The sequence below is a fragment of the Ruditapes philippinarum genome, unplaced genomic scaffold (assembly GCF_026571515.1).
Source record: "Ruditapes philippinarum isolate M1 unplaced genomic scaffold, ASM2657151v2 ctg9876_1_1_1_1, whole genome shotgun sequence".
Taxonomy (NCBI): Eukaryota; Metazoa; Mollusca; class Bivalvia; order Venerida; family Veneridae; genus Ruditapes; species Ruditapes philippinarum.
In genome coordinates, this window is record NW_026860338.1 from 92,675 (window position 1) to 120,304 (window position 27,630).

The following is a 27,630-nucleotide window of genomic DNA, read 5'->3' on the forward strand; positions in this document are numbered from 1 at the left end:
TCTTTCATTATAAGCTATTGTCGTTTGCATTATGACCTAGGTATCGGTGATTTTACCTTTCATACAGCAAGGGGTAGCTCGATGGTTGATTATCTACTGTTAAATGCTTGTGATATGGAATATATTTCGGATTTTGATATGGATTTACCAAATAAGTTTCCTGTTCACAATGGTATGCATTTCAGCTTGCCATGTCAAAACAAGAGTAGGGACATATGAACTTGACTGAAAATATAATCAGAAAAGACAAAACTAAAATACCACTTTTCAAAGAGAGACTCAAATCGAAGCGAAACGATATAAACAAGATTGAAGTCAAAATTGATCAAAATGAAGATATAAATGTTATATCAAATGAGTTCATTGATTTATTAAAGGATATTCGGGAAAATTCGTAAACCTAAAGTAATCCAGTTAAAAAAGTTCGTGGTATGGTTAAACCAAAAGTGCTATGAAGCACGGACAGAGTATAAAAGAGCAAGAATTGTTTTTATAAAACGTAATGATAATCAGATATTACGTGAAAATTATATATCTTTAAAGAACAAAAACGATCAAATGAAACGAGAACAAAAGAAGTCGTATAACTATCAGGAAAGTATACAGCAAAATAAAATAAGCAAATTAGAACCACGTACGTTTTGGAATAAAATAAAGATCGATATATTAAAACTAGCAAGAAAGCGGTAAAGTTAAAAATCGGCCGATTTATATCAGCATTTTAAAACATTAAACAGTACCGACAATGTTTATGTTAATGTAAAATACGATCAAAATATCAATATACAACAATGAAAGGCGAACAATGAATCACATAAGATCACCTATAAGCACTTTGTGCTGAGGTTAGATAAAAAGAACAGGCTTTGTAACATGCGTTAAATAAAATACCATCTTTTGTTTAACATACTGTGCTATTTCAATCTAATTGTCCGATTAATGTTGTAATAGGTCGCATAAAGCTTTTGTCAGTTAATGTGGTGCACACAGTCGAATTTCATGTTGGTAATTTGTGACAGTGTGAATTTTTAATGAAAGAAAAACAGTTATTTACACTAATACAAAAAATATTAAATTAAAGTTTAACTCACACTTCGAAATTTAATTTTCTACGCTTAAATTTAACCAGTGTCCAATGTCCACAGCAGAATATGACAATGTGTCCAAAACACTTCCCACCCAGAATAAGCACACACACCTCTAAGTTCAAACATTCAACATATATATATATTATCAATGAAAAATCTAGAATAGTAAACTACTTAGAGAAAGAATAGTCCAGAATGAACATGAAAAGACCTTTCTTGAATGAAGATAAATGAACATGAAAAATTATATAAACATCAAATAAACAAAATAATTGAAGCAAGAGTAGGTATTGAGCCCACGACCTCGATTATATCAATCCTGTGCTCTGCCTACTGACATGTTCAGGAAAAAGATACCAAAAGCATTAATAATAAAGCCTATATACATAACAACGTGTTGATGTAGTGTTGTACAGAGCAACTAGTATACTGCAAAATGTATCTGGAAGACTGCATGGCATGGTGTTCACTGATAATTTGAGGGTCAATACTATTCCGTAAGCACATTTGTTAGAACAGATTAACAAGTAATAGAACCAGCATGGTGGTGCACTGTGTCAGAGGATCAATGTTGTCACTCAATGAATGCAGGGGCATGTAATGGAGTGTTTATGATGATTGCTTCAGTTATCAGACTTCAGCCACTTCAAACATGTTCAGTACACCATTAAGAACAAAGTACCCCTGACAACATGCAAGTTCTTGAAATGAATAACTATAATCTTGCGCAAATATTCTTTTGTAACTTCGTTATATGCTTATTTAGAATATGCCAGTATTTCATTCATGCTTAATGTGTATATGATTATAATTAGATAACCTATTTTTTTTAATAGTGCATTATGCAATTTTACAAGAGGTTTAAAGTATTTATGGATGGCTCTATATATACAACCAAGGCGAACACCTAAATTAATTGAAACGTAAGACATAATGAAGAACACAGTAAGCTGAAAAATAGCAGAATTTGAGGATTCTTAAAGAGTTTATCAAATTTTATTACCTATTATTGACTTTGTTGACTTTGATTCAATAACATAATGCTAATAATTACAATTTATCCGTAAGCATGCTTCTGTTGTACCAGCTTTTAGCCTGTAATCTTTTTCTTTTCTTCACAAAGTGCATCTCTGTTATTTTTAATTAAGGGCTTCACAGGTTGTAATTGTAATAGGTGTCAAAATAAATAGTCCAAAATAATTGGTAGATACTGATATTTTGCAGGTTATATAATCTCACATATAATACAGCTTATCTTTCACACCATTTTCAATTCCGGTTTTGGGCAGTAAATTTTACCTGATACGTGTATAACCTAAATTTTACCAGGAAATTATTCGGAATTCTGAATTTAGAAGTTTCGCAATTAAGAGGTATGAATAACAGAAAACATAATAAGAAAGTTTTGGACCATGACAATTTTTCGGATTTCAGAAGTATCCGGATTTTAAAAGTTCCGGAATTCGGAATTGACATTGTATATATATAAGGGTAAATTCCGCTTTCACTGCGTTAGTGAGCATTGCCAGTCGCATTCATTATTACTTCCGTCTATGGATAGCCATATCAAGACGAGCCTGTGATAGTTTTAGCTACATAATTTTGTGACCAATCATGTGACATTATATTGAAACAGATCAGTCGTAAGCCTATCTTCTGGCTACAGAGGTTTTATTGAGGGGGTTACAGACATATTGGATTTCACACATACTTTGCATCATTCCCGTCTCATAACGAACAACGTTACATTATTTCCATTAGAAGTTGTGTTTCATATGTAAAATATGATAAACAATATCAACAAGGAAAGGCGGCGTTCAATGAACGCAACACACCCACACGACCAAGCAACAAGAACCAGTGGCACGGAGCCAGGAGGGCCGCAGACAGGGCGCGAGGCTAATCACTAAAATGATACATAAGAAAGAATAGTAACCGACAAGGAAATCAAAATAAAAGAAAACAAATAAATGATTGATTAATAGGCCCACTAAATAGCCGATATTAAAGATAAGATTTCAACAATAGCAGTATAACTGTAGTGTCATAAATCTCACTATTTATATTTCTATTATTACATCAAACACACACTGTGTAATGCAGGATACAAAAGAAACATATATTTCAGACATAAGTGATAAAGATGAAACCGACAGTTAAACAAAATCTACATAACTTGTACAGATAATGAATAAAACACAAAACAGGATCTAAACAGAAAATCAAATAACTTAATGTCAGAAAAAACACATTTTAGATACTTCTATATGATTCGGTATGCCGTGTATCAAAAACAAATTTTATAACAACTAACCTTTCATTGTTCTTTCAAATTAATATAAAATATAGAAATCTGGAAAAGCGCTGATCCCTCGACAATATTACATAAACATTGCAGACTCTGTTTGATTGAGTCTATTCCTGCGAGATAATGTACTATGCAACATCTTTCACTCATCTAGCACCAGCTCTAGTGGTATTCAATCTGTAAAACTTACGTGCTGAATCCCCTAGATAGCTTAAACACTAACGTGAATCAATGATTCCTAAGGACTAGACATAAGGTTTCAGAGTAGTGACTATCATTTATGATTATCATCAATCCATTGACGCACAGTTTGATGTTACAATATGCATAGTTAAAAGGAGAAAAAATAATCAGATTAAAACTAACATAAAGAATTTGGAAAATATGAGATCCTCGGAGGCAATGAAGATAAAATAAAAATACATGAAGAATGCAGACTCGAGTTCATGACGGATAATAGAAAACCGTTGCATCTTTATCTTTAAAAAAATGATTTATTGTAAATTGTCTTTTCAAAATATCAATTTATGTTGTATGTGTGCCCAACGTCATGAATGTGTTGGTTTGGTTTTTATCTCATATATAAATAAATCCTTAAGGTCCAAGAATGATATATTTCTTTAACAGTTGTTCAAAGATTTCAAAGTACATTGTTTCTAGTTTGTTTGTGTTTTTATTTTTATTATTATTTACAAACGATGTACAGTTCGTCATTACCTTTACTAAGTGTGTGGGAGTTTCTTTATTTTCTGAATTATAATAACGTACTTCTTACCTAACTTGCGTGTGGTATTTTCTTTAGTAAAGTTCACCTGCGTGCGCTTTTGAAATATCTGTGTTATTACGAAACGTTTATATTTATGCAGAGTATAAGATACACGTCTTAACAACGCAGATTATTAATAACAATTTCACTCAGAAATACAAATATTTATCTTGTAATTTTAATAGAAATAAATGAAATAGTTGTTGTATTTTGTAACTGTGACAAATACCACTAGGATGAATATGTTCAGTGAAAATGCAGCCAATGAAATGGGGTTCAGTAAACCTCCTGTAAAGAGGTTGGCAGTAAAATCTGCGGGCTATAGACAAAGTGCGGGCTATCGACCGTCTTTGATTTGATATACAAAGCGTTAACACTATCTACTCAAAACGAAACATGACGTTATTATTTTGAATAATCTTTTTTTAGACAAGTATTAGTATCTAGTAAGCAGTGAATATAGATTGTATCGCCTGCATGTTAGTTACGTGCATACCTAAATCATGATAAAATGCAAATTTAAGTAGAGAATATTTGTTCAACACTTGACAATTAATCAAAATGACTGTGAAATATTAGATATACTCTTCAATAGGGTTAAACGTAGCTTCCTTATTAAGACGTTCGTTTTAACATACGAATAAATAATTTTAGTTGAATCTGACTTGAAAAACAATTAAAAAATGATTTAAGTGAAATTTGTAAGTGTTAAATTGTGTTGTAGCCTCTGTGCCTTAGCTAGTGGTATATAAATTATATTTTTGCAGATTATCTTCTTTTAAGAAAAAAAATATATTAAAATGGCTTACAAACATTTGATCCACTTTTAAAATTCATTTATTCAGTATCGTCAATTTTCTGAAAAGTTTATTTTATTTTAGAGTACTCACACTCTTTGAACACGTAAAACCATATGTATATTGCTGTACACACACAAATTTATTATTTTTCGTTTTTACAAAACATTTATTGTACAGGTCTACAAACATTCGAGCGATGTCTTATTAATTTATAAAATGCTATAATGTAAAGGTCGAAAGGTACAGATATAAATAGTCACTTGTGTTCCTAATAACATCTTCGCAGTTTTAGAACCCGTCCAGCTTCTTTGATTTAACACCAGTTTTAACTTTGCAATGTTTCAATTCGGATACAATACACAAAACGCGTACAAATTTCTCTTAAATGATATTTAAACTACCTTACTGAAACAAACAAGTTTATTTATATAGTATAATATGTTTATTTTTACATAAAAGTGTTAAAAGGTATTAATAAGCGCATTCTTTTGAAATAATAACTATGTTCCTAACAGTATAAGGTTAATGTACCTTCAAACTTTTATCTAGCATGAACATCTGCAGAAGCAACGAGGGCGCACATAAATCCCAAGCCCGCAGAACCAGGGATTTATATTAGTTTGAGGGCTCTGCAGATGTGAATGCACGAAATGAAATTGCATGAATAAAAGTATACAGTCTAATTGATATTCCTTGACAAGTTATAAAAACATTGCGTGTGCCATGCTTTCCACGTGCTAGTGCGATGTCTTTGATGGTTATGTTTTCATCATAAAACTATCATGTCTGTCACTGCATTGAGCATATTAAAACGGCACGTGGTCACGAGAATATATTCGTTACGCTTGCTTCCTTCTCTATTAATATATACCAGCCTGCGCACTGTTTATTCAAGAATGTTTTATCTTGTAAAAATCATTTATTCTCTTAAGAAAATGCAAAGTTAACCATTTTCCAGTTGATACATTCATCTTTTGATGAACTTAAATGCTATTTGTATTATGGTTCTATTGGTCAAGCCTCTTGGCAAATATTTCGTTTTAAATCTATGTGTGCAGAATTCTGCTACACAACCAAATAATATTTCAGTTTGAAAATTATTAAGGACCGCAAATTGTATGATTCATTTTCTTTTAAGAAATGAAATCAGCAATCAATTTATATATATATACAATATATATATATATATATATATATATATATATATATATATATATATATATATATATATATATATATATATATATATATTGTAGATAGATAAATGACTTGACATTTTTTTATCCTACATTGTAATTAGGCCATAAAATGTGAACGTATATAATGTTTTGGGAGTAGGTAAGAAAACATAACGACACAGCTTCGACCGGAGGTAAAACCTTCAGATTATTACATAGTTTTTTTTAATACTTGATAAAAATGTTTTTGAAAAGTATTTGATATTGGTTTATTAAATGAAAGTTGTTTTATTTTTATTCAATTTATTTTATGCATGATTTAATACGTACAGTTACAAACAAAAATTTCTTTATTTGTTTATTTATATTCGCTTAAGGGGAAATTAAGTCTGTATTTCTAAGCAATATTAAAATCTTAATACCTGGCATTTAATAAGTGTTTTACATAATGTTTGAATTTGCTTATTTATTATTTTGATATGCAGGGAAGTTGTTTAGCAACCAAATAAAACAGTGAATGGACTTAATTAAAAGTTAATTATGTTTTTATAAAACAAACAGGATTAAAATGAATGTATCAATGACTAATTATGACTGATAGTGACTAATCATTTAATTGAATTTATGGTTAACATTTTAAAATACGCATATCTAGTTATATCATCTTCAGAATTTTCCGGCAAACACACGAACGAAACTTTACTTATTATGTACTCTAAACCATTTATTTCACATCATTTTATACTTCTTTTATTTAGTCTATTCATGTCAATCTATCTTAAGAATAATACATTTTGGCATATTTTCGTCAATGTTTTCTGTTACATAACATTTAGCTATGGCATCAGGTTCTAACACATTGCCATATGGGTTCCAGCCACCTTCAGGAAGTTATGTATTCGATAATCTTACCGCCGACCTCTCTCAAGCAATATCAGAACAGGAACTGGACAATCTCAAACAACGCTTTGAAGGTAAGTTGTCAAATTAAATGAAGATGTTATGGTCACACGGCCTTCAGACCAACCAAATACATGCTAAGGATAGTTAGACTAGTTATGTTATTTATCATTGAATAACTTCGTCATATTACCATTTTTGAACATTTACTTAATTTAATTTGTAAGCTAAAAAACTCCAATTAACATGATAAAGGCCAATAAAAACAATCAGTACAAAATAATTAGAAAATGTTCATTTGCAGCAACAGCATTTTAAGTTAATTTTGTTCTTATTTCAGATGTGCAACATGTACGGACTCCAAGAGAAATGTTTGTCTCTCTGAGAGACATGGGATTCATAAATAAATACAACATACTGTATATCCAGCAAATTGTTCGTGTTCTGAAAAATTGCTAAAATATGCACAAATGTTTGAGGAGGATACAGTTCTGCATTTTGTCCAGAAGACGACAATAATCAGTATAATTATATATAATATAATATATTGAATATGCCCATTTGTTTGCGTGTTCTCAACGAATAAGAATAAATTTTATTAAGGAATGATTCTGAATGAACTTCTAAAAAGCACACTATTTTTTGTAAAGTGGCTTCCAAAACAGTCTTTATATAAAACATCACTTCATTTATTTTCTGTTATGTTTGTTATCATCATGGATTAATACACCGATCTTATCTTTCTGATCAAATTTTATATTTTAGATGACAGATTTACTCTAGTTCAGTTTCATATAAAAGGTAAAGGGATTTCAGAGACTGGCCAGCTGGAAAGGTTTCGGAGTGAAGTATCCAGGCTACTGCTTTGTCCTATACAGGAAGTGATCATCAGTGGCATACAAGCAACAAACAGCACTATCTTAACACTCATGATTCCAACTTTGTATGCTAATTTCCTGGCAAAACAATTAGAAAAACAAAGTCAACGCATCATTAGCTCATTTTTGCTACTAAACGTCGACTTAGTTATCTCCGATAAAAATGAGTTTGAGCTTCAAGTCAAAGGTGCGTGAGTATCTATTATTTAGATAGCTAAAAGATATATTTTTCTATCTTAAAATTATCTTTAGACTGTTGGTAAAAATAAATCGGTGCAGACTTAACTCAGCCGTTACATCTGTGTTGTCTGATTACTTTCTTTACTGTTCACTATTCAGTCAATAAATAAATGAAAATTTTCCAGAAAAAAATTCATTTGTGTCGTCCGGATTGAAAGATGGTAGAGTCAATTTAAGAGTTTTAGATTTGCAAAGGATAAATAATGCGTGTTCCATTTTGAGCATATCAGTAAGGAGGAAAACATCAATTTTATCTTATTATATTATCTGCTTCTATAGAAATGAAGCATGTTTAAGTTAATGTGGGCCAGGACTTTTGTTGATATATTTATTTCCCAATGATGCTTATCTCCTAATGTTGTGATATAAGTAATTAAATATATGAAGTATTCCCAATAATAAAATGTAAAATTTGTGTTTACTTCATATATCAAAGGAGAGTTGTATGAAGCCAGGAAAAGAAGTACCAAACATAAACCAGGTCAATCTACAAAACCCGAAAGAAGTACACCTAAACGAAGAATGGACAAGGAACAAACAAAAAACGCACAACCATGGAAGAAGATTAAAAGAACACAGGAAAAGAAAGAAGTCATGCAAGAAGTATGCTGTCCCCTTTACTGATTACTCACGATAGAATACAATATAACAACAACAAGAAAGAAAACTTTATATTATAATGTATGTTAAAAATCCACACAGAATAAAGAAATTATTTTTTACTTTTAGTGGTTAGCATTTATTTTAGACCCAAATTTAGTTCTAAAATATCCTTAAAAATGAGATAGTATAATTTTATTTACTTTATAAAATATGAATTTCTGATGTCAACTCCATTAATGAAATTTTAAGGGCCTTATACATTGATTTATGCATTAACACGTGTTGATAAGTTGCATTACTAAGAATGAAATGTTTATAAGTTTTGATTTTATTGTATGAAAAGGATTTTTATTTATTGATAGATTTTTGTTTTTTTAATTAACGCAATCAATATTTTAATAGGGGGGACGTAAAAATATTTACATGTATGGGTTTAAATTTCCTTTCAAATTTTTAAATATTATATCTGATATTTTTGGGTTTTTTTCAAAAAAAATCTACTTTTTAACTTTAATTTTCAGTAAAAATTTTTTATACAATCTTTGGGTTTTTGGGAAAAAACGATATCTCCAATTGTCTTTTTGATACAGCACAAACTTTTGAAACATTTTTTTTTCTAGTTTTTTACACACTTGTGTAAGTCAAAATCTCTCTCACTAAACTGTGATGCATGTACACGAAATATGTGACCATTAATAGGCAGTGGTAAAATGTAATTATTAGCAGAGCTATATAAAAAAGTCAATTTTAATGTAATTATTATGAAACTTTTTACATCGGTGTTATTAATCAAGACAGCATGGTTATTTTATTGCTTAATATGATAAAATGATAGAACAACATTTTTGATAAGCAAACGGAATATAATGATTTAGGTTTTGATTCACATTTTTATATATTTGCCATATCATTGATTCGGTGTCCTGTATTTTCTTAAAACTAATAATTCTACCGTCTTTTTATACCTAGTTTGAAATAAAGTACAGATCTGCAAATTTGCTTTTGGTTGTGTTTCTTAAAAATGTACTTGCTACATACACAATCATAGTTTCAAAAAGTAAAATAATCTTTGTTACAATACCTACATTTATATAAATACGACATAAACTGTTTATACCTTAATCGCGAAAATACATCAATTTGAAATACTTACTTTGCAAAGCAGGACTTTCAGTTTAAAGTTCAAAGGTTACGTTAGTGATTATCTCAGGCCATATAAATTCTAAAAGAAATAGCAATTATTAGTACTTGAATGAAGGTTTGAACCAATGTTTCGAAAGGAATTGATAGACCTATATACCCTGACATGTACATATGATAGACTTATCTGCAGAGGTTTCCTGCTTATGTATGGTACCACACTTCATATATTATTTATATTAAATTTAAACCGTTACGCGTTTTGGTGTCATAGTGGTCGTGAACATACATAGGCAATATAATAACCATACAACAGAAGCGTAAAAAGTATTGTTGAAACAAAGTTGACATTCTCATCAAATATTTAAGGGCACGTCATATCTACCAATTGCAACTTGTGGGATTTTGATATTACATTTTGTAGGTAAAGAATTATTGTAAATCGGCAAGAAATAAAAACAACGATATGACAACCGTTCAATTATTGTATCTTTCGGACATGGCATGCAGTGTACTAAATAATTTCCCTGTGATAGAATTTATTTTTATTGCCATAACTATTTTTTTATGTTTACAATATAGCAAACGCCTTTGAGGTGAGGAATTTAAATCGACGATAAGACAAATTGTTCAATGATTGTTTTTCGGACATGACATGCATTTTACGAAATAATTTCCTTGTGGTAAGAATTATTGATACGATTTTTGTAAATATGTTTTTAATATTTAATGACATACTTGTCATTTCAAGTTGCATTATGTAACTTTGTTATGTTCACGACCACTATGCAAACTAAACGAGGTTTGAATTAAAGCTTATTTGTTTTTTCTTCTTTAATATGTAAAATATACGTAATTATTTTGTAAAGAAAAATATATAATATTAAATAAGGGTGCTAAAAGGTCTGTCGATAGTGTGAGGTACAATTAATGTTTATCATGGCGGCGATTTTTCGAGTTGACCGCTGGAAAGTAATACATTTAAAGTCACATTTTTGTTTAGAGAAATTTTAACATGGTGTTAATCACTAACCATTATAAATGTTATAAATTTGTACAGAATATTATTATCTAAAAGAAAATGTTACTATTCTTGATGGTATACTAATATACTTGATAAATATAATATTCATTGCTATTTGTATTTACTATTTTTTGTCCATGGGTCCGATTTTTATCAATTAATCCCTTCGATTTACAGGTATAAATAAATTCGGATTCAAGAACTCCTTCCGATTTCTATCATGTAAAGTCATATATTGTTTCCCCTTCGGTGATTCGCAGAATGTCTTATTAATAAATGAGCACGGGAACAAATTGTACATGAATTCGAAAGCTATAAATAGCTAGATGACCATAACATTGTAAAAGTCCGAAAATGTATTTATAGAAGTAGTTTTAGTCTTAATGAAATGGTCATTCGTTCTTTCCGGTATATAGATCCTTTCTTTTTTACGGCCCTGATTGTTGTCCGACATTTGTTACTGTGAATATTTAAACCGACCCTTATTTCTCGGAATTTGTCTGTAAGAAGTTGATTCTATTTTGATTGAAGGCAATCGGTTTTATGGTGGTTTTTAGTGGAATATTGATTTGCCGAATACTGTGACATTTTAACAACAGAAACTTTCGTATGCAGTTTGAACGTGAGATGTTATCTGGGACTTGAAATCTTAAATCCAAGGTATAAAAAGAAACCATTTTTAATTTGACATGAAAACAATGCATGTTATATTATTAGTCCCTTTTGTTACTATAACAATTAAAATAATGAATGAAAAAACCGACTTTGTTCATTTTGACTATTGTATGTTCCAAAGAAATTACATTTAATATTCTAGTCTCTAGCAAAACTACTAAAGTTCATGATGAACAATGTCTTTTGTCCTTCATTTATCTATGATATACATTCTGGTAAAATCTAATTAACCACTGAACACATAAGTTATAAGAATATCTAGTAATCAGATGTCTACTTGTTCATCGTCATTTGCTGCATTTCTTGCTTGGACGCCCTATGATGCTTTGCATCAGCACCGATGCTTGTTACATCATGACATACCACTTGCCGCAAAACATGCAAAGGACATTTTGAGAAGTAAAGTCCGTGAAAGTTTTTGTTTTGGCTTATTTACATATGGATTTTTATACTTCTTACCATGATTAGTTGTAGATATTTGTAGAAAATGAGTAGGATTATAGGTGAAAAAGAAAATGAACATGCTTTGATATTTTATGCAATAGGGACACTGTTGCACTACTGTCATGACACATTACATTTACAAGTCTTGTTAGTCTTGTTTGTATTCAATGGAATTACTTGCCTTACCAGGTGGGCATCAGTGAAAGCATATTTGTTTGAAAATTTGATATCTGTCCCCTCTCTAATGGACATTGTATACGATAAGTATAATTATGCAACAAATGATTTGCAAAACATTCGGAATAATGTACAATAGTACTTAATCTGAATAGAACATGACATGTGCGTTGGTAAGGTATCTGTAATGAGCGCAATTCCTAGCGCATATATATTAATATATCCGGTAAGTATGATAATATAATCCATATATATGTTTCTGTCATTCATCACTATGACGAGCAATAATGTTTGGGAGTTGAATTTTTTTGTAAGTAGTATTAATTGATAAACACAGAGACATAAATAACAGTTATATAGGTCTCTGATAAACATCACAATTATAAAAATCAATACAAATGCTATTTAATCTTACAAAATGAATTTTAGTTAGTAATGTTAATGATTTGTTTTCTGTGTAAAAAATCAAGTTCTTCTAATACTTTTTACGCTGTTTACAACAATATTCAGACATTTATATATTTTAGTTCATGTTTTCACACGTTATTCTGTTATTACAATGATGCAGCGGTAGCATAAACTCATAAGTAATTTCGTTGGTGTACGATTAAATGAGATTATGTAAATGATTGTAACTAATCAAGACAAAACTTGGTGCACCGAGCGAATGACATTGTCGTTAGCCTTTAGCATAGCATACCTCATAAATATGTTGTTGTTATTTTTTGTTGTTGTTTTTTTCGAGGGCTCTGAAAACTATCTAAGATTTCATGAAAAGTGTTTACTCAGGAAGGAATGCTTGTTAAAGAGTGCAGGTAGTTTAACGTATTTTCAAGTTATTACTAACCATTTCTTAGACCAATCAAGTATTCGTGCTACGATGTGGCCAAGTTATCTCCATGTAACCAATAGTGTGCTAAGGGCTTCAAATGCTATCTATGCTGACTGATCATGGCTGCCATTGTACGCTTTTCAGTCAGTACATATATTATTGCCCTCAATAAGTATACGTTATAAGAAACATACGCGAAGCTTAGGTTCGTCCGTAGCCGCTGTGTGGGTTAGGTCTTTGGCTTCGAACCATTCGCGAATGGAATGTGGATTAGAATCGCGGTGGTTCTGCTCAGGCACGAGTATGTGTTTGAAGTAATGCACAGAGGGCACCAGAGGTATTCTTTCACTAGTAAAAATTGAAAGCTGCTATATAACTATTACTGTGATAGTGCGACATAAAAAAAACCAAGCAATCTTGATTCAAGTAAATTTATTGTTATACGACGGTTTTACATTTTACAGTAATAAAAAATAGGACATGATCTATCCATTAAGAAATAAAATACAAATTCCTTAAAGATCCTGTAACACATTTTTATATCATAAATATGGTGCTCAAATTTAGATTTATCAATATTGTAAGTTCAAAAAAAAGCATTACTTATTCATAAAGATATTACCGAATTTAACATTTCATGCCAATAAAGGGAGGTAATGAGAGATTTATTTTCTATAAAATCTAAGTCAAATTTTTCAATAAGAAATAATTGCATATATTTTAATGATTACATTAAATGTGTACAAATATTTGCAGTACATATTTTACATATTCTTAGATGTTTGGAAATTGTTTTATAAGCATAATTATATACATACATGTATTATAAATTTCATTTAAGTGTGGTATACAACCTGAATTTCAACATACATGATCTTTAAAAAACATTGTTTACTTATATAAGTAAAGTTACAAAATGCATTAAAGTCCAAATTTCTTAAATCAATAAGTCAACATAATAAGATTCAAATTGATTGTGAAAACAATATTATTCAAAATGCAAAACTTGATAGAACAAATTCATAATTTCATTTTGGTAAAATGTGAAAAACAATGACAGTTAAAAATAGGGCGATATAATAATGGACTCAAAACAGGGAAATCGGAGAGGTGCCCACAAGAGCGCCACGACTAGTATTATACAAAAAAACCTGTGAACATTGATGATATAACAGTTTTGTAACAACAAAATCAAATGTCAAGTATTTTTGATATTTTCAGTATGGACGTAACAAATGCATTATCAAACAATATTTACCTTCAACCATGTCTATCAAATCTCAACACATTCCTATGTGTCTTTTCAAAATTGAAATTCATTTCATTTGATTAAATGTATCTATTCAGATCAATTGTTATGCCGGCTTAACAAAATTAAAATTCATTTTCATTGCATGAAGAGAAATGTTACGCCGGCTTAACAATTTCTCATATCCAAGTATTTGACAAAGAAGATCAAGAAAATTGTTATGCCGGCTTAACAAAATTAAAATTCGTTTGCATTACATGAAGAAAAAATGTTATGCCGGCTTAACAAATTCTCATATCCAAGTATTTGACAAAGAAAATTTCAAACTATCAAATAAATTGTTAGGCCAGCTAAACAAAATTAAAATTCATTTTCATTACATGAAGAAAAATGTTATGCCGGCTTAACGAATTCTCATATCCAAGTATTTGACAAAAACATTTCAAACTATCAGTTTAATTGTTATGCCGGCTTAACAAATTTGAAATTTACTTACCTTACATGAAAAAAAATGTTACGCCGGCTTAACAATTTCTCATATCCCAAGTATTTGACAAAAAAGTTTCAAACTATCAGTTCAATTGTTATGCCGGCTTAACAAATTTGAAATTCACTCTTACATTACATGAAGAGAAATATTACGCAGGCTTAACAATTTCTCATATCCAAGTATTTGACAAAGAAGATCAAGAAAATTGTTATGCCGGCTTAACAAAATTAAAATTCGTTTGCATTACATGAAGAAAAAATGTTATGCCGGCTTAACAAATTCTCATATCCAAGTATTTGACAAAGAAAATTTCAAACTATCAAATAAATTGTTAGGCCAGCTAAACAAAATTAAAATTCATATTCATTACATGAAGAAAAATGTTATGCCGGCTTAACGAATTCTCATATCCAAGTATTTGAAAAAAAAAATTCAAAATATCAGTTTAATTGTTATGCCGGCTTAACAAATTTGAAATTCACTTACATTACATGAAGAAAAAAATGTTACGCCGGCTTAACAATTTCTCATATCCCAAGTATTTGACAAAAAAGTTTCAAACTATCAATTCAATTGTTATGCCGGCTTAACAAAATTGAAATTCACTTACATTACATGAAGAGAAATATTACGCCGGCTAAACAATTTCTCATATCCAAGTATTTGACAAAGAAGATCAAGAAAATTGTTATGCCGGCTTAACAAAATTAAAATTCATTTTCATTACATAAAGAAAAAATGTTATGCCGGCTTAACAAATTCTCATATCCAAGTATTTGACAAGGAAATTTCAAACTATCAAATAAATTGTTAGGCCAGCTTAACAAAATTAAAATTCATTTTCATTACATGAAGAAAAATGTTATGCCGGCTTAACAAATTCTCATATCCAAGTATTTGACAAAGAAAATTTCAAACTATCAAAAAAATTCTTAGGCCAGCTTAACAAAATTAAAATTCATTTGCATTACATGAAGAAAAATGTTATGCCGGCTTAACGAATTCTGATATCCAAGTATTCGACAAAAAAAAATTTCAAACTATCAGTTTAATTGTTATATCATTTGCATTACATGAAGAAAAATGTTATGCCGGCTTAACGAATTCTGATATCCAAGTATTCGACAAAAAAAAATTTCAAACTATCAGTTTAATTGTTATGCCGGCTTAACAAATTTGAAATTCACTTACATTACGTGAAGAGAAATGTTACACCGGCTTAACAATTTCTCATATCCAAGTATTTGACAAAGAAAATTTCAAACTATCAAATATGTTGTTATGCCAGCTTAACAAAATTAAAATTCATTTGCATTACATGAAGAAAAATGTTATGCCGGCTTAACAATTTCTTATATCCAACTATTTGACAAACAAAATTTCAAACCATCAGTTCAATTGTTATGCCAGCTTAACAAAATTTAAATTAATTTTCATTACGTGAAGAAAAATGTTATGCCGGCTTAACAATTTCTCATATCCAACTATTTGACTAAGACAATTTTAAACTATCAGATCAATTGTTATGCCGGCTTAACAAATTTGAAATTCAATTACATTATGTGAAGAGGAATGTTACGCCGGTTTAACAATTTCTCATATCCAAGTATTTGACAAAGAAAATTTCAAACTATCAAATAAATTGTTATACCAGCTTTACAAACTTGAAATTAATATTCATAAGATGAAGAAAAATGTTACGCCGGCTAAACAATTTCTCAATTTAAGTAAAAATATAGCAGATTTCAAATTAACAAATAAATTGTTATGCCAGCTTAACAAAATTATAATTCATTTTTGATAAGAACAAGAAAATTGTTATGCTGGCTTATCAAATTTGAAATTCACTTACATTCCATGAAGAAAAATGTTCCGCCAGCTTAACAATTTCTCAAATCTAAGCAGAATTCAATACAAAATTTCAAACTATTACTTAAAATTGTTATGCCAGCTTACCAAATGTGTAATTTATTTTCATAAGATGAAGAAATGTTATGCCGGCTTAACAATTTCTGAATTTAAGTAGAAATATAGCAAAAACTTTCAAATTAACAGATAAAACTGTTATGCTGGCTCAATTACCAAAATTAAAATTCAATTTCATTAGATCAATGAAAATGTTACGCCGGCTTAACAATTCAAATCAATGCAGAATTCAACACAAAATTTCAAACTATCAGTTAAATTGTTATGCAAGCTTAACAAACGTGAAATTTATTTTCATAAGATGAAGAAAAATGTTATGGCAGCTTAACAATTTCTCAATTAAAGTAGAAATAAGCAAAAACTTTCAGATTAACAGATAAATTCTTATATCCAAGTATATTTCAAATGAAAATTTCTAAAACTGATTATTTGTTATGCCAGCTCAACAAAGTAGAATTACAGCACACAATTTCAACTAATCAATGCATTGTTATGCCAGCCCTAAACAGTTTAAATTCATTTCAAATCATTGAACGAAAATGTTGCACCAGTTAACAGTTTCTTTATTTCCAAGAATATTTCTGAAATTCTTGAAAATTTTTAAACTCTAGATAAAAAACAAGATATTGTTTCTAAAACATTGTATGGCCCCCTTATCGACATGCCAAATTAGTCAATGTGATCAGGTTATTATGACTTGATCTGTTGCCCCTAGTGAACAAAAAATCAATAAGGGGTTATCTACTCGTTCATGACTTAGTCACTAGGTTTATAATCCTTGTTCACGCATAGGTGCCGACGAGCAGTGCTGTTGGCAGCAATTTTATGACAAAGTTATTACAAATTCTTATCAAATAATATATGCAACCTTAATTTTTATGAATCATGTATTCTCATTAATGACAGCCGAGTTGTTATATTACATAAGACCTTCAATATGTCTATACAAAAATGCATCTTTAGTTTAATATAAAGATATACAAACCAAGGCAACTTGAGTTTGTTGAGTTATTGGTCAGAAAACCATCATTAAGTACAATGTCAATATGAACACTGACCCCCTGACGCCAAAATCAATATGCGGGTCATCCACGTGGCCAAGACCAATGCACCAACAAAAAGTTTGAGGGCCAGCAGATATGGGCTTGTCAAGTTACAAATAGAAAACTGTTTTCACATACTAGGTTAATCATGACCTTGACCTTTATCCCCTTCACCCCAAACTCTATAGGGGTCATCTACTGGTCATGACCAATCATCATACCAAGTTTGAAGTTTCTAGGCCTAAGTGTTCTTAAGTTATTGATCGTCAACCGTTTTTACCTACAAGGTCAATGTGTCCTTGGGGTTTTTTTGTTTTGGGTTTTACGTCACATCAACACAGTTAGGGGTCATATCCCAGTTTTTCCAGCTTACTGGGGGGGAAGACCTTTGGTGCCCTTCCCTGCATTATTTTGGCACAACGGGCCTGAGTAGAAAAACCCAAAAAGTTCTGTAAGCTGTGGTGTTCCTCACATGAAAGTTTCCCAAAAAATCCCTGTCGGGATTTTGAACCGACAGCGGTGAGGGGGGAAAGGGTTTAAATCCCCAAAGACCTTAAACCCCCCTCCGGCCCCGGAACGCCCTTTTTTTTTTTGATATAAGTGTTTTTTCCTACAAGGTCAAAGTTCCTTGGGCCTTCGACCATTTTGACCCCAAAAAACAAAGGGGACTACGGTCATGACAAATCATCATAAGTTCCCCGGCCTAAGCTTCTTTATTATTGATTTTTGGTAACCCTTTTTAAAAAACAAGGTTAATGTGACCTTTTTGGGAAAACCCCCTTACCCCCAAAATAAAAAAGGGTCTCTACTGGGCCCAGACTATCAATTCATTTAAAAAAAAATTTTGAAGTTCCTAGGCCAAGGGTTTTTAGCTATCACTTTTGAAAAAAACCAAAATTTTTTCTATGGACCCACCGACAGACAAAAATGCAAAGAATTACCCCTCTTCTTTTTAATGGGGGCAAATTATTGCCGGGGTTTTCCCAAAAATTTAAAATTTTATTTTCTTAGAGATGAAAAATGAACAGGGGCTAAAACTTTTTTTCAAAACGGGTTTTTGAAAAAACAAAACAAAATTTTCAAAACTATCAGATAAATTAAAATTTATTAATTTAATGAAGAAAATGTTCTTCTTATTCAAATATTTCTCCCCTTCCAAGAAATATTTAAATGAAATTTCAAACTGGGGCAGATAAAAATGTTAAAGAAGAAAGATGTTATGCTTGGCTTAACAATTTCTCAAACTTCTAGAGTTTCAAACAAATAACCCAACAGTTCAAATTGTTATTGCCGGTTTTCAATGTTAATAAGATGCCACATTTGGCGGCGTAAAAGAATCGTTTATATAGTATTACAATAAGATAAAACGTCTTTTACTTGTTTTATTACCAAAAAATATGTGCATATGTATATATAATAAATATTAATAAATTTTTTAAAAACTAATATAATTGTTATGGCCCACTCAAATATCATGTTTGACTAAGAAATCAAAAAGTTTGTCTGACCTCAACAATTTTAATTCCTCAGTAATCGACATTAATCTAAAAACAAATCAGCTTTTCTTATTGTTATTCTCCGGCCATTGTTACATGCAAAATAAAACCAAAATTTCATTCAAATGAAAAAATGTAATAGTTGGCCTAAAAAAATTTCAGAGCCTAAGAAATGTACAAAGAACATTGCAAATCAATCAGATCAATATTTAGTTTGGCTTTATTTAACAGAAAAAAATACATAAAAACTCGCAATGAGACCAATTAAAGGGACTTTTTCAATCTGGTCTTAAAAAGCGGGTTGGTCTCATTAAGTTTGGCCAACAAAAATGGCAAATATATTAAGGGATCCATGTATTACAATTTTATTTCTGGCTAACCAAAATTAAAAGGAAGATATAAAGCTACAATTATTTTTTTTTTTTATTTATTTTTTTTTTTTTTAAAAAATTTATAAATTTTCAAAATTCTTTTTGAGGTACAAAGTAAATTTTGAATGTTTTTTAAAAACAAACATTTTTAAAAATTTTTGTTAAAAAATGACACGATTCTTTTATTAAAACACCATTTTACTACAAAGCCCCCCGAAAAAAAATTAACCTTTTTTTATTTACAGTTTTTATTCCGATAACAACTTTCAAAAACCTAATCGTATTTTTTTAAAATTATGGAACGAAAGAGATAATGATAGAAACAACACTCTAAAAAACTATTGAAAGTTTTCTGTTCAATACTTTGTTTGTTTAATCCCCCAGTTTATGACATTAAAGGTGTGAATTAAGAAATTATCGACAATATTATTTGATCATTTTCCGGGTTGATAGCAAAGTAACCTTGAAAACCTCTGCGTAAACTGGATGCTCGTTAAAAAGTGTCGTAAAAATAAGGACAACGTTGTTTACTCACGTGTAAAAAATTTCAGCGTAATATACACGGCATGTCAATATCAAGGTGAGGAAGTGCCGCGTCGGGTATGGTTTCCCAAATGTACAGAATTTAACGAAAAATGGGACTGAAATTTTACTGGTCGCATTACGGAATAACGGGGTGGTTCAAAAAATCGGGGTTAGCGACCATTAAAATAAAGAATAAAAAATTCGGGTCTTTAAAAAATCGTTCGTATTAGCGGGTTGGTCTCGAAAACGGGGTGGTCGTAAAGCGGGTTTTTACTGTAGTATAATATACTACTTTATTTCAAGAACAAAGAAAATTCATTAAACAGAATCAAATGATTCTTCTGCTTAACACTTTTTTCTAAGTGGAGTTGAAAATTTTGATATGAAGTACGTCTGCTCAACAACTTAAGTTTTATGACAGTTTAACAGTGAATTTTAGTGTATTACCTTATACTGTGTCTAAAAGGGAGAAAATTCAAAAACTATATACTAGATTTTAGCATCTATGAACCTATTAAAAAATATACATAAATAAATAATTTGCAGTTGAACAATTGCTTCAGGTTATGGATGCTTCGCAAACATGCACACTTAAATTGTTGTTGGTCAAAAAGGGATGTATGAGCACCTATATATCATCTTCCATATTAAAGATAATGGTCAATCAATAACTATTTCTTCCAGAAGGGAATGTTGTCACTCCGTCTTCAAATTTCATACTGGACCCTGGCACCTGCATTACAAATAAATAGCAGAGGTAAATTAACAAAGAATATGTTTATTGGCAAACTTCTTAAAAATTGAGGTTTCTTCAGCTGCTTGACTAGAGGGAATAATTGAATTGTTAAAATAGCCAGTATTTCAAGAAATCATAAAACAAACAGAATTTATTCTATCACATAATCCATAATGCAGCAGTGTACAAAAAATATTTAATGAAGTGATATCATACAACATCAAGTGTGACAAGTTAAAGTTTGAACATGACATCATTTGTGTTACATACATAGCATTAAAGCATGTTCATATTAATTTGACTCTTTTTAAATGTTAACTGTTATTTTGGATAGTCATGTGATATATAATATTCATGTAGATTTAATATTGAATTAGTTTGGTCTCCTTTTATTAAGAAAAATTATGCTGGCTAAAGCAAGTCCTTCAAATACCCCCCCCCCCTCCCCACAAAAAAAACAAACAAACTGCATCTGGCACAGTAAACATCATCAGTTATTGCAGCAGGCATTTCTAAGCTTGTGCAGAAGATCTTGAGTTATGTAAATGTCTAAAATGAACAATTACTTGCAAATAAATGCCAGAGTAATGTTTGCTTGCAGTCTGTGGCAGTCTTAGATTTTAACTGGCATTTTGCCAGTATGCAAGCTTAAGTTCGAACCCTGGTCTGAGATCCCTTGCCCCATTACTATAGGGTAATTAGGGCCCTGTTAACAACAAGCAATTCATAATCATTGTTAAATTAATTGTTCTTACCAAACTCACTTCACCTATCCTAGAAACGTGGTTCTTAACACACAAAAAAGCTCAACTTTGCTCCTTTTTTGCATATATAACTGAACCTTCATCATCGAAAATATTGTGACTCAAGGACATCTCTTCCATGCATGCCAGAACTATCTAAAAATAAAATATAACTTGTTACAGCAACAAATTAACTTAAACTAAAGGATGTATTGTACTTTACAAGCTAAATATGTTATCAATCTTTAGGACATGAAGTATAAAGAAATGGTTTACAATTCAAATTTAAAATAAATCACTGGTAGATCTATGCATTCACTCTATAGCTATCATTGAATACTTTTTTGATTGAATTTATTATAAAAAGTAACAAAATAATTATTCTAATGATTTTTTTAAGAACTACATGATATTTTCTGACTAATAAACTGTTTAAATTGATTAATTCATACTAGCAACAGTTGTGCCAGTACATTGTCTGTATAACGGTTTGTCAGAAAGAAAAAGCAGTCAGTTAAATGGGTCAAATCATTCACGCTTACTCAGTACCATGATATGATTCAAATCAATCAATAGCCGTATGGGCCCATATTACTAGCAAAAAGTTCTAGCCATAAGTCAGTCACGTACTACTAGCCTAAATGCACTGTTGAAACTGAGTCTTACAGCATTTTTAAAATAAATAAACAATTATTATAATGAATATTTGCAAGCTTGTGTTTCTAAACAAATATATTATTGAATATCATGAAAACTTTAAGGTAAATTAATTTTTGTCGTTTGATGAGCCAAAGTTGTTTTCTTTTTTTTACCCTGAAAATCACAAATTTTAATAATTAAGGTCTGTGCGAAAATACGAAGAGAAATAAACTGAAACATAATTATTAAATCATTTCTATAGATAATATTTCTTTATGGTGATGCAGCGCAGCTGGTTTTTTTACAGTAAATCAGAAAAGGCGGACATCTGAAATCAAATTCCACTAACTGAGAATGGAATTTACCCACACATTTTATAGAAATTTCAATTCAATTTAACATTTTTTTGAAGTTTGTAATATACATGTAAATGTAAAGTAAAGTAAATGTTGCTTTTCATCTTCATCTTAAAATCCACTAATTTTTAAGAGTGTAAAGTAATACGCTATATTTTTGTCAAAGCCAGTATATTTCAGTTGTTAATATATTTTCATTAAACAGTTTAAAGCAGCATGTCCCTGGTCCATGTTAAATGTTCATGAACATTCTTAACATGTATTTAAAAGTGAACAATAAATGTAAAGTGAACAAAAAAGGTAACAGCGCTAACAACCCAGTTAGTTACCAAAAAGAGGAACAAGATATCAAAATGCATAAAAACCTTACTGTGTTAGTCACGCAGTAGAAATATGGTGATACATACTGCAAAATCAGTAATTGATAGCACTTAACAAGTAAAAGGTTGTTTGCACTTGACAATACTGTCCATGAACAAGTTCAATCAAAACGAGCCTGCAACATTTTAAATTTTGTTGTTTTGGACTTCTTTAGGGGGTTCTATTTTCTCTATTTTACTCTATTGAATCTTTTCATTTTCCTTGATGTCTTGAGAACATTTCGCTCAAGTTTGATTTTCTGGAAATAATATGGCTCATTTGTAGGTATGGTACTTTAAAAGAAGTTGTATCGATCACAATGAACATACAAACAAATTAAAAAAGATTGAAAAACTAAATGTTGTTTTGAACCTATACAGACGATCCAATCATTTTTTACAACTTTACATATCTGGATTTGTAGCCAGATGGTTGTTTACATAATGGGCTTCATTATCATAACCTATGTGGTCGTTAGACTGATATTCGAACTTTAAGTAATAGAAAACATATTTCATTAATATAACTTTTAACTAAAATGATGTCGGTATTACACGCAAAAATGTTTGAGATCAACGTGTAATAACAATAATGCCATTAGCATTCGTATGTATGACGACAGATCTTTATATACAGATGGTTTGTATAATATTTCTTTATGTTCTTACTATTATCATCTTTATTAAGATTCATATTGATATCATTCATTTGAATAACAATTTATGATTTAGTATCTCCATTTTATCTATTTCAGGTATTCTTTTATATAATAAAAACAACTGTTTTTAGCTCATTAATAACACCTCGTTGTTATGTTTTATGCTTATAGGAGATACTCACATACATGTACATACACAAAATATAAGGCGTTCGCTCACGCACAAAACAGCACACAAAGACACGCTCGCGCTGCACAAGCACAAAAAGACATGCATGCGCTCGCATAAACACTCAAATATATACACGCGCTCGCACAAGAACATAAGAACACGCACATAATTTCACATTTTTCTAAATATGTGAGCCGCGTCACGACAAAACCAACATAATGGGTTTGCGACCAGCATAGATCCAGACCAGCTTGCGCATCCGCGCAGTCTGATCAGGATCCATGCTGTTCGCCTACAGACCCTATAACAAGTAAAGAAACTGATAGCGAAGTAGTCCCACTAGAGTTTCTCTTTCGCGGGGTCTAAGGGAATTTCTTATTTTCCTCAAAATCTTAAGAGTCTCTTCGTTTACTTCTACATGAATTGTGGAAACTGACGAAAGAAAGCGAACACAGAACATGTCATTATCTATGTAAAATGCATGCATTAAGGCACAATTGACAAAAATGTCAGAAACAACTCCATTAGATATTTTTATGGTTCGTTGTGAAACTCTGTATTAAAGATATGAGGTATATAAGATTACAATCTAGTTTGTATTATCATATGGAAGGGAGAGTTTCGTTTATTTTCAGACTACGTAAAGGAATCTCAAATCCATATAATTCGCTTGCTAGAAAACGCTGTGATAAAAAGTTAAAATAATATATCAGATATAACGACATAATTAATAACGTTTACACCCGTTTGATCACAATTATAAGTTAAATATTTACACCGCATATATCTATATTTTGCTTATCTGTATAATTTATGTTACAAAGTCTCTTTTGAATTATTCTTTTAAATAATACTAATTTTGTTGTAAAAGGAAATAAATGATATGATAAAGAGTGCATACCTTCATTTGCGATGGAATGCATTTGCTTCTTTAAACTTTCCAAAAGCATCCTGTCCATCTCATTTATAGCTAGCCCGAAGAGCTGGCCCAAAGGGCCTGTTGGCAAAGCGAGCTTTACGGTAGTAAACTTAACGTATTTTCTGTCTGATTTGAATTTAATTTGATGTACCGAATCGTTATATTTTCTATTAATGATATTTTTCAGTTGCATCGTTTCTTAAATCTACGTCCTTTCACATCGGCATCTTTCACATGTATGAAATTTTACAGCAGTATCTTCTATATCTAAAATTTATCACATCTTCGTCTTTTTTATCTATGAATTTTCAAAGATGCGTCTTTTTACCTGACAATTAAGTCACTATATGCACTTTTATAATTGGAAAACACAGACACAAAATATGTTCATATACAAGAAAAGTGAAGAGAGGAAATTTTTATGCTTTATAGCATATTTAGTGTACAATCGTTCGGGTGCATAGGCGGCTGGTCTTATCGTATCCCAACAGTCCAAGTTTTTCAACGGTACTTCAAAACACATCACAGAAACAATGATATCATATGATATTATATGAATTAAATTAAACTGCCCCCGGTCTGACCAGTACTCTCATTGCAATGTTGATCGTCAAGCAAGGAGCTTACATTTACCATAAAGCCGACTCTGCGGTATCCTGCTTATGAGATTGATGTGTCACCATTGTGATATTTGCCAAACATGAAATGACGGTAAACAGGATTCTGTGCAATATGAAACATTCCATTATAACCGATACTTAACATATTTCGTGAACGTGTTACCGTAATTATAATCTTTCACGGCGATCTTGCAATATGTACTGGATGCATTATTTTTCAAACTTACTTATTCACATGTTCCGATTTATTTCAGTTTGTGACATTAATCAATTTGTTCAAAACAACTGTGTTAAAGCAACATCAAAAGTCTACAATATTTTGTATCATCCATCATATATCTACATCATTACGTCAACTTCCGGTCAAGGCGGTGTTATCTAATGATATAACAATGTATACTGCATGTTTGAAATTGGAAACAATCTATGGTCGGGCAAAGAGCTTGTAGTTACTTAATCTGTACCATGTTTCAGGTTAAATGAATTGCACTTCCATATATCCGCTCCTAAACAACACTCTGTGACAAACTAAGGTCCAGAGCTTTTTTGTCATCTTTTTTCATCTCACATCTGATTAGAACAGATGTTCTTGTTCTTCTATATCGGCATTTTGTCGCTGAACATAGACATTGCTTCTGGTATATTTTTACTACTTTTATTATCAATTATCAACATCACAACTATTTTGGATTTGGTCCAATACTTATCATGAGAATCATATTCGAGATAAACACATATACTTGAATTAGAAATATAACTTTTCAAAACAGCTATAATTTGATGACAATAATGTAGTACATTTTAGCATTTCTGTTGTTGCTTCCTAAAATTTCAAAACACATAATTAGATAATTAAAACTTAATCTATTTCATTAAAAATGAAACTTTTCAAAGCAGCTTTAGTTTGATGACGATAATGTAGTACATTTTAGACAGTTCTGTTGTTTCCTGCAATTTCGAAACACATAATTAGATAATCAAAACTTTATCCTAAACATTCCAGGTAATATATCTTATAGGCTTACTATGATGAACAAAAAAAATGTAGAACAGTTGACAATTTCAGTCTCGATGAAATGCTCTTGCAGAAAAAATATTCTGAAATTAAAAGAAAGTTCACTGATCTGACAAATGTCCTACTTTCAAAACGTAATAAATTTTCCTTGCTTTATAGGCATTCGTGTTACATGTATTTGGCATATCTGTTATCTACTCAACAAAGGAACGTTGTCAGTGATTAATGAGTTTTTAACATTTCAATGTGATATATTGATGTATCACAAAATGGAAAATAGTACTTCATGAGGTATACCATAACTGGTATTTTACCCCACAATAGTAAATATAAAGTCGATACTTAAATTTTGAAGTAAACAATGACAAAAAAATCAGCATCAATGATTTATTTTTACATCCAATATGTTTTATCTATTTTGTGTTAATATAAAAACAATTATTCAAAAATAGTTCTCAAGTCAGTGGCCTGTGGTCAATGCAAGTCTAACTACGTACCTTATTGCAATTAAGTAAAAAGAACGTTTTCAAGAAGTTTTAGATTATTGAAAAATATTATAAAGACCACCAACTTACAAAATTAATGATCATCATATTCTGTCTTGCTCCTACTGCTAGGCCTATATGCTTGTTTGTTGAAAAACAAAGTAAAAACAATTATATTTATCAAGTGTCGGGGATATCTATGCGTCGGAGTTATCTCTCCGACCAGTATGCATATCAAACAAAATTGAACTTGGCTCTTTTATGACATTGACGGTTAAATTATTGAATTCTTCATTATTTTTTTATCATTGACTGTAATTTGGTGATTGATAAAGGGAGGGATTATCTTCATATTTTAACAAAACCATATTTTGGGCAAGAGCTTCGAAATATTGAACTGACTGTGACCCTTCGTTTCAAATGAATTTGACTGTCAAAGTCAAAATTATTGAACTATAGTTAAATTTTAAAAATTGTGTTATTTACAAAAAATGTAGATACGGATTTGATTTAAACTTGGACAAGTCAAGACTTATTACCAAAGAAACATATTATATAATTTAGAAATGACCTTAACCCTAAATTGACCTTTACAACTAAGGTCAAATCAATGAAATTCTCGTGCTTTTTCTGTAACTGGCTATAACTTTGTTAATTCAAATGGATTACCTTCATATTAAAACACATTATCGTGTAGGTTAGAACCTTCTTGTATATCAAACTCAATTTACCTTGATACATGTATGACTTTTACCGTGAAGGTCATTTTTTTAA

The 27,630-nt window shown here is 30.5% G+C and overlaps 2 protein-coding genes and 1 long non-coding RNA gene across 3 annotated transcripts in view; all 3 read left to right on the forward strand.

Moving 5' to 3' along the window:
• LOC132759689 (uncharacterized) overlaps positions 1–27,630 on the forward strand; it is a 121,791-nt gene that overhangs the window by 65,693 nt on the left and 28,468 nt on the right. The gene's annotated exons all lie outside the window — the stretch shown is intronic.
• On the forward strand, positions 6,240–7,489 carry LOC132759691 (uncharacterized). Its single transcript, XR_009629758.1, has 3 exons — positions 6,240–6,334; positions 6,977–7,114; positions 7,381–7,489. It is a non-coding gene; the product is annotated as an uncharacterized LOC132759691 (long non-coding RNA).
• LOC132759690 (uncharacterized) lies at positions 7,492–9,059 on the forward strand. Its single transcript, XM_060751505.1, has 3 exons — positions 7,492–7,562; positions 7,806–8,105; positions 8,595–9,059. Exons 1-3 carry the CDS (start codon positions 7,511–7,513, stop codon positions 8,780–8,782), a joined length of 540 nt encoding a protein of 179 aa, XP_060607488.1. The 5' UTR covers positions 7,492–7,510; the 3' UTR covers positions 8,783–9,059.

Excerpts from the sequence above, each read along its gene's own strand:
- LOC132759690 (XM_060751505.1), top strand. The coding sequence starts at position 7,511 with ATGTTTGAGGAGGATACAGTTCTGCATTTTGTCCAGAAGACGACAATA. Across the intron at positions 7,563-7,805 it reads CCAGAAGACGACAATAATCA|ATGACAGATTTACTCTAGTT; the intron begins GTATAATTATAT and ends TTTATATTTTAG. Across the intron at positions 8,106-8,594 it reads GTTTGAGCTTCAAGTCAAAG|GAGAGTTGTATGAAGCCAGG; the intron begins GTGCGTGAGTAT and ends CATATATCAAAG.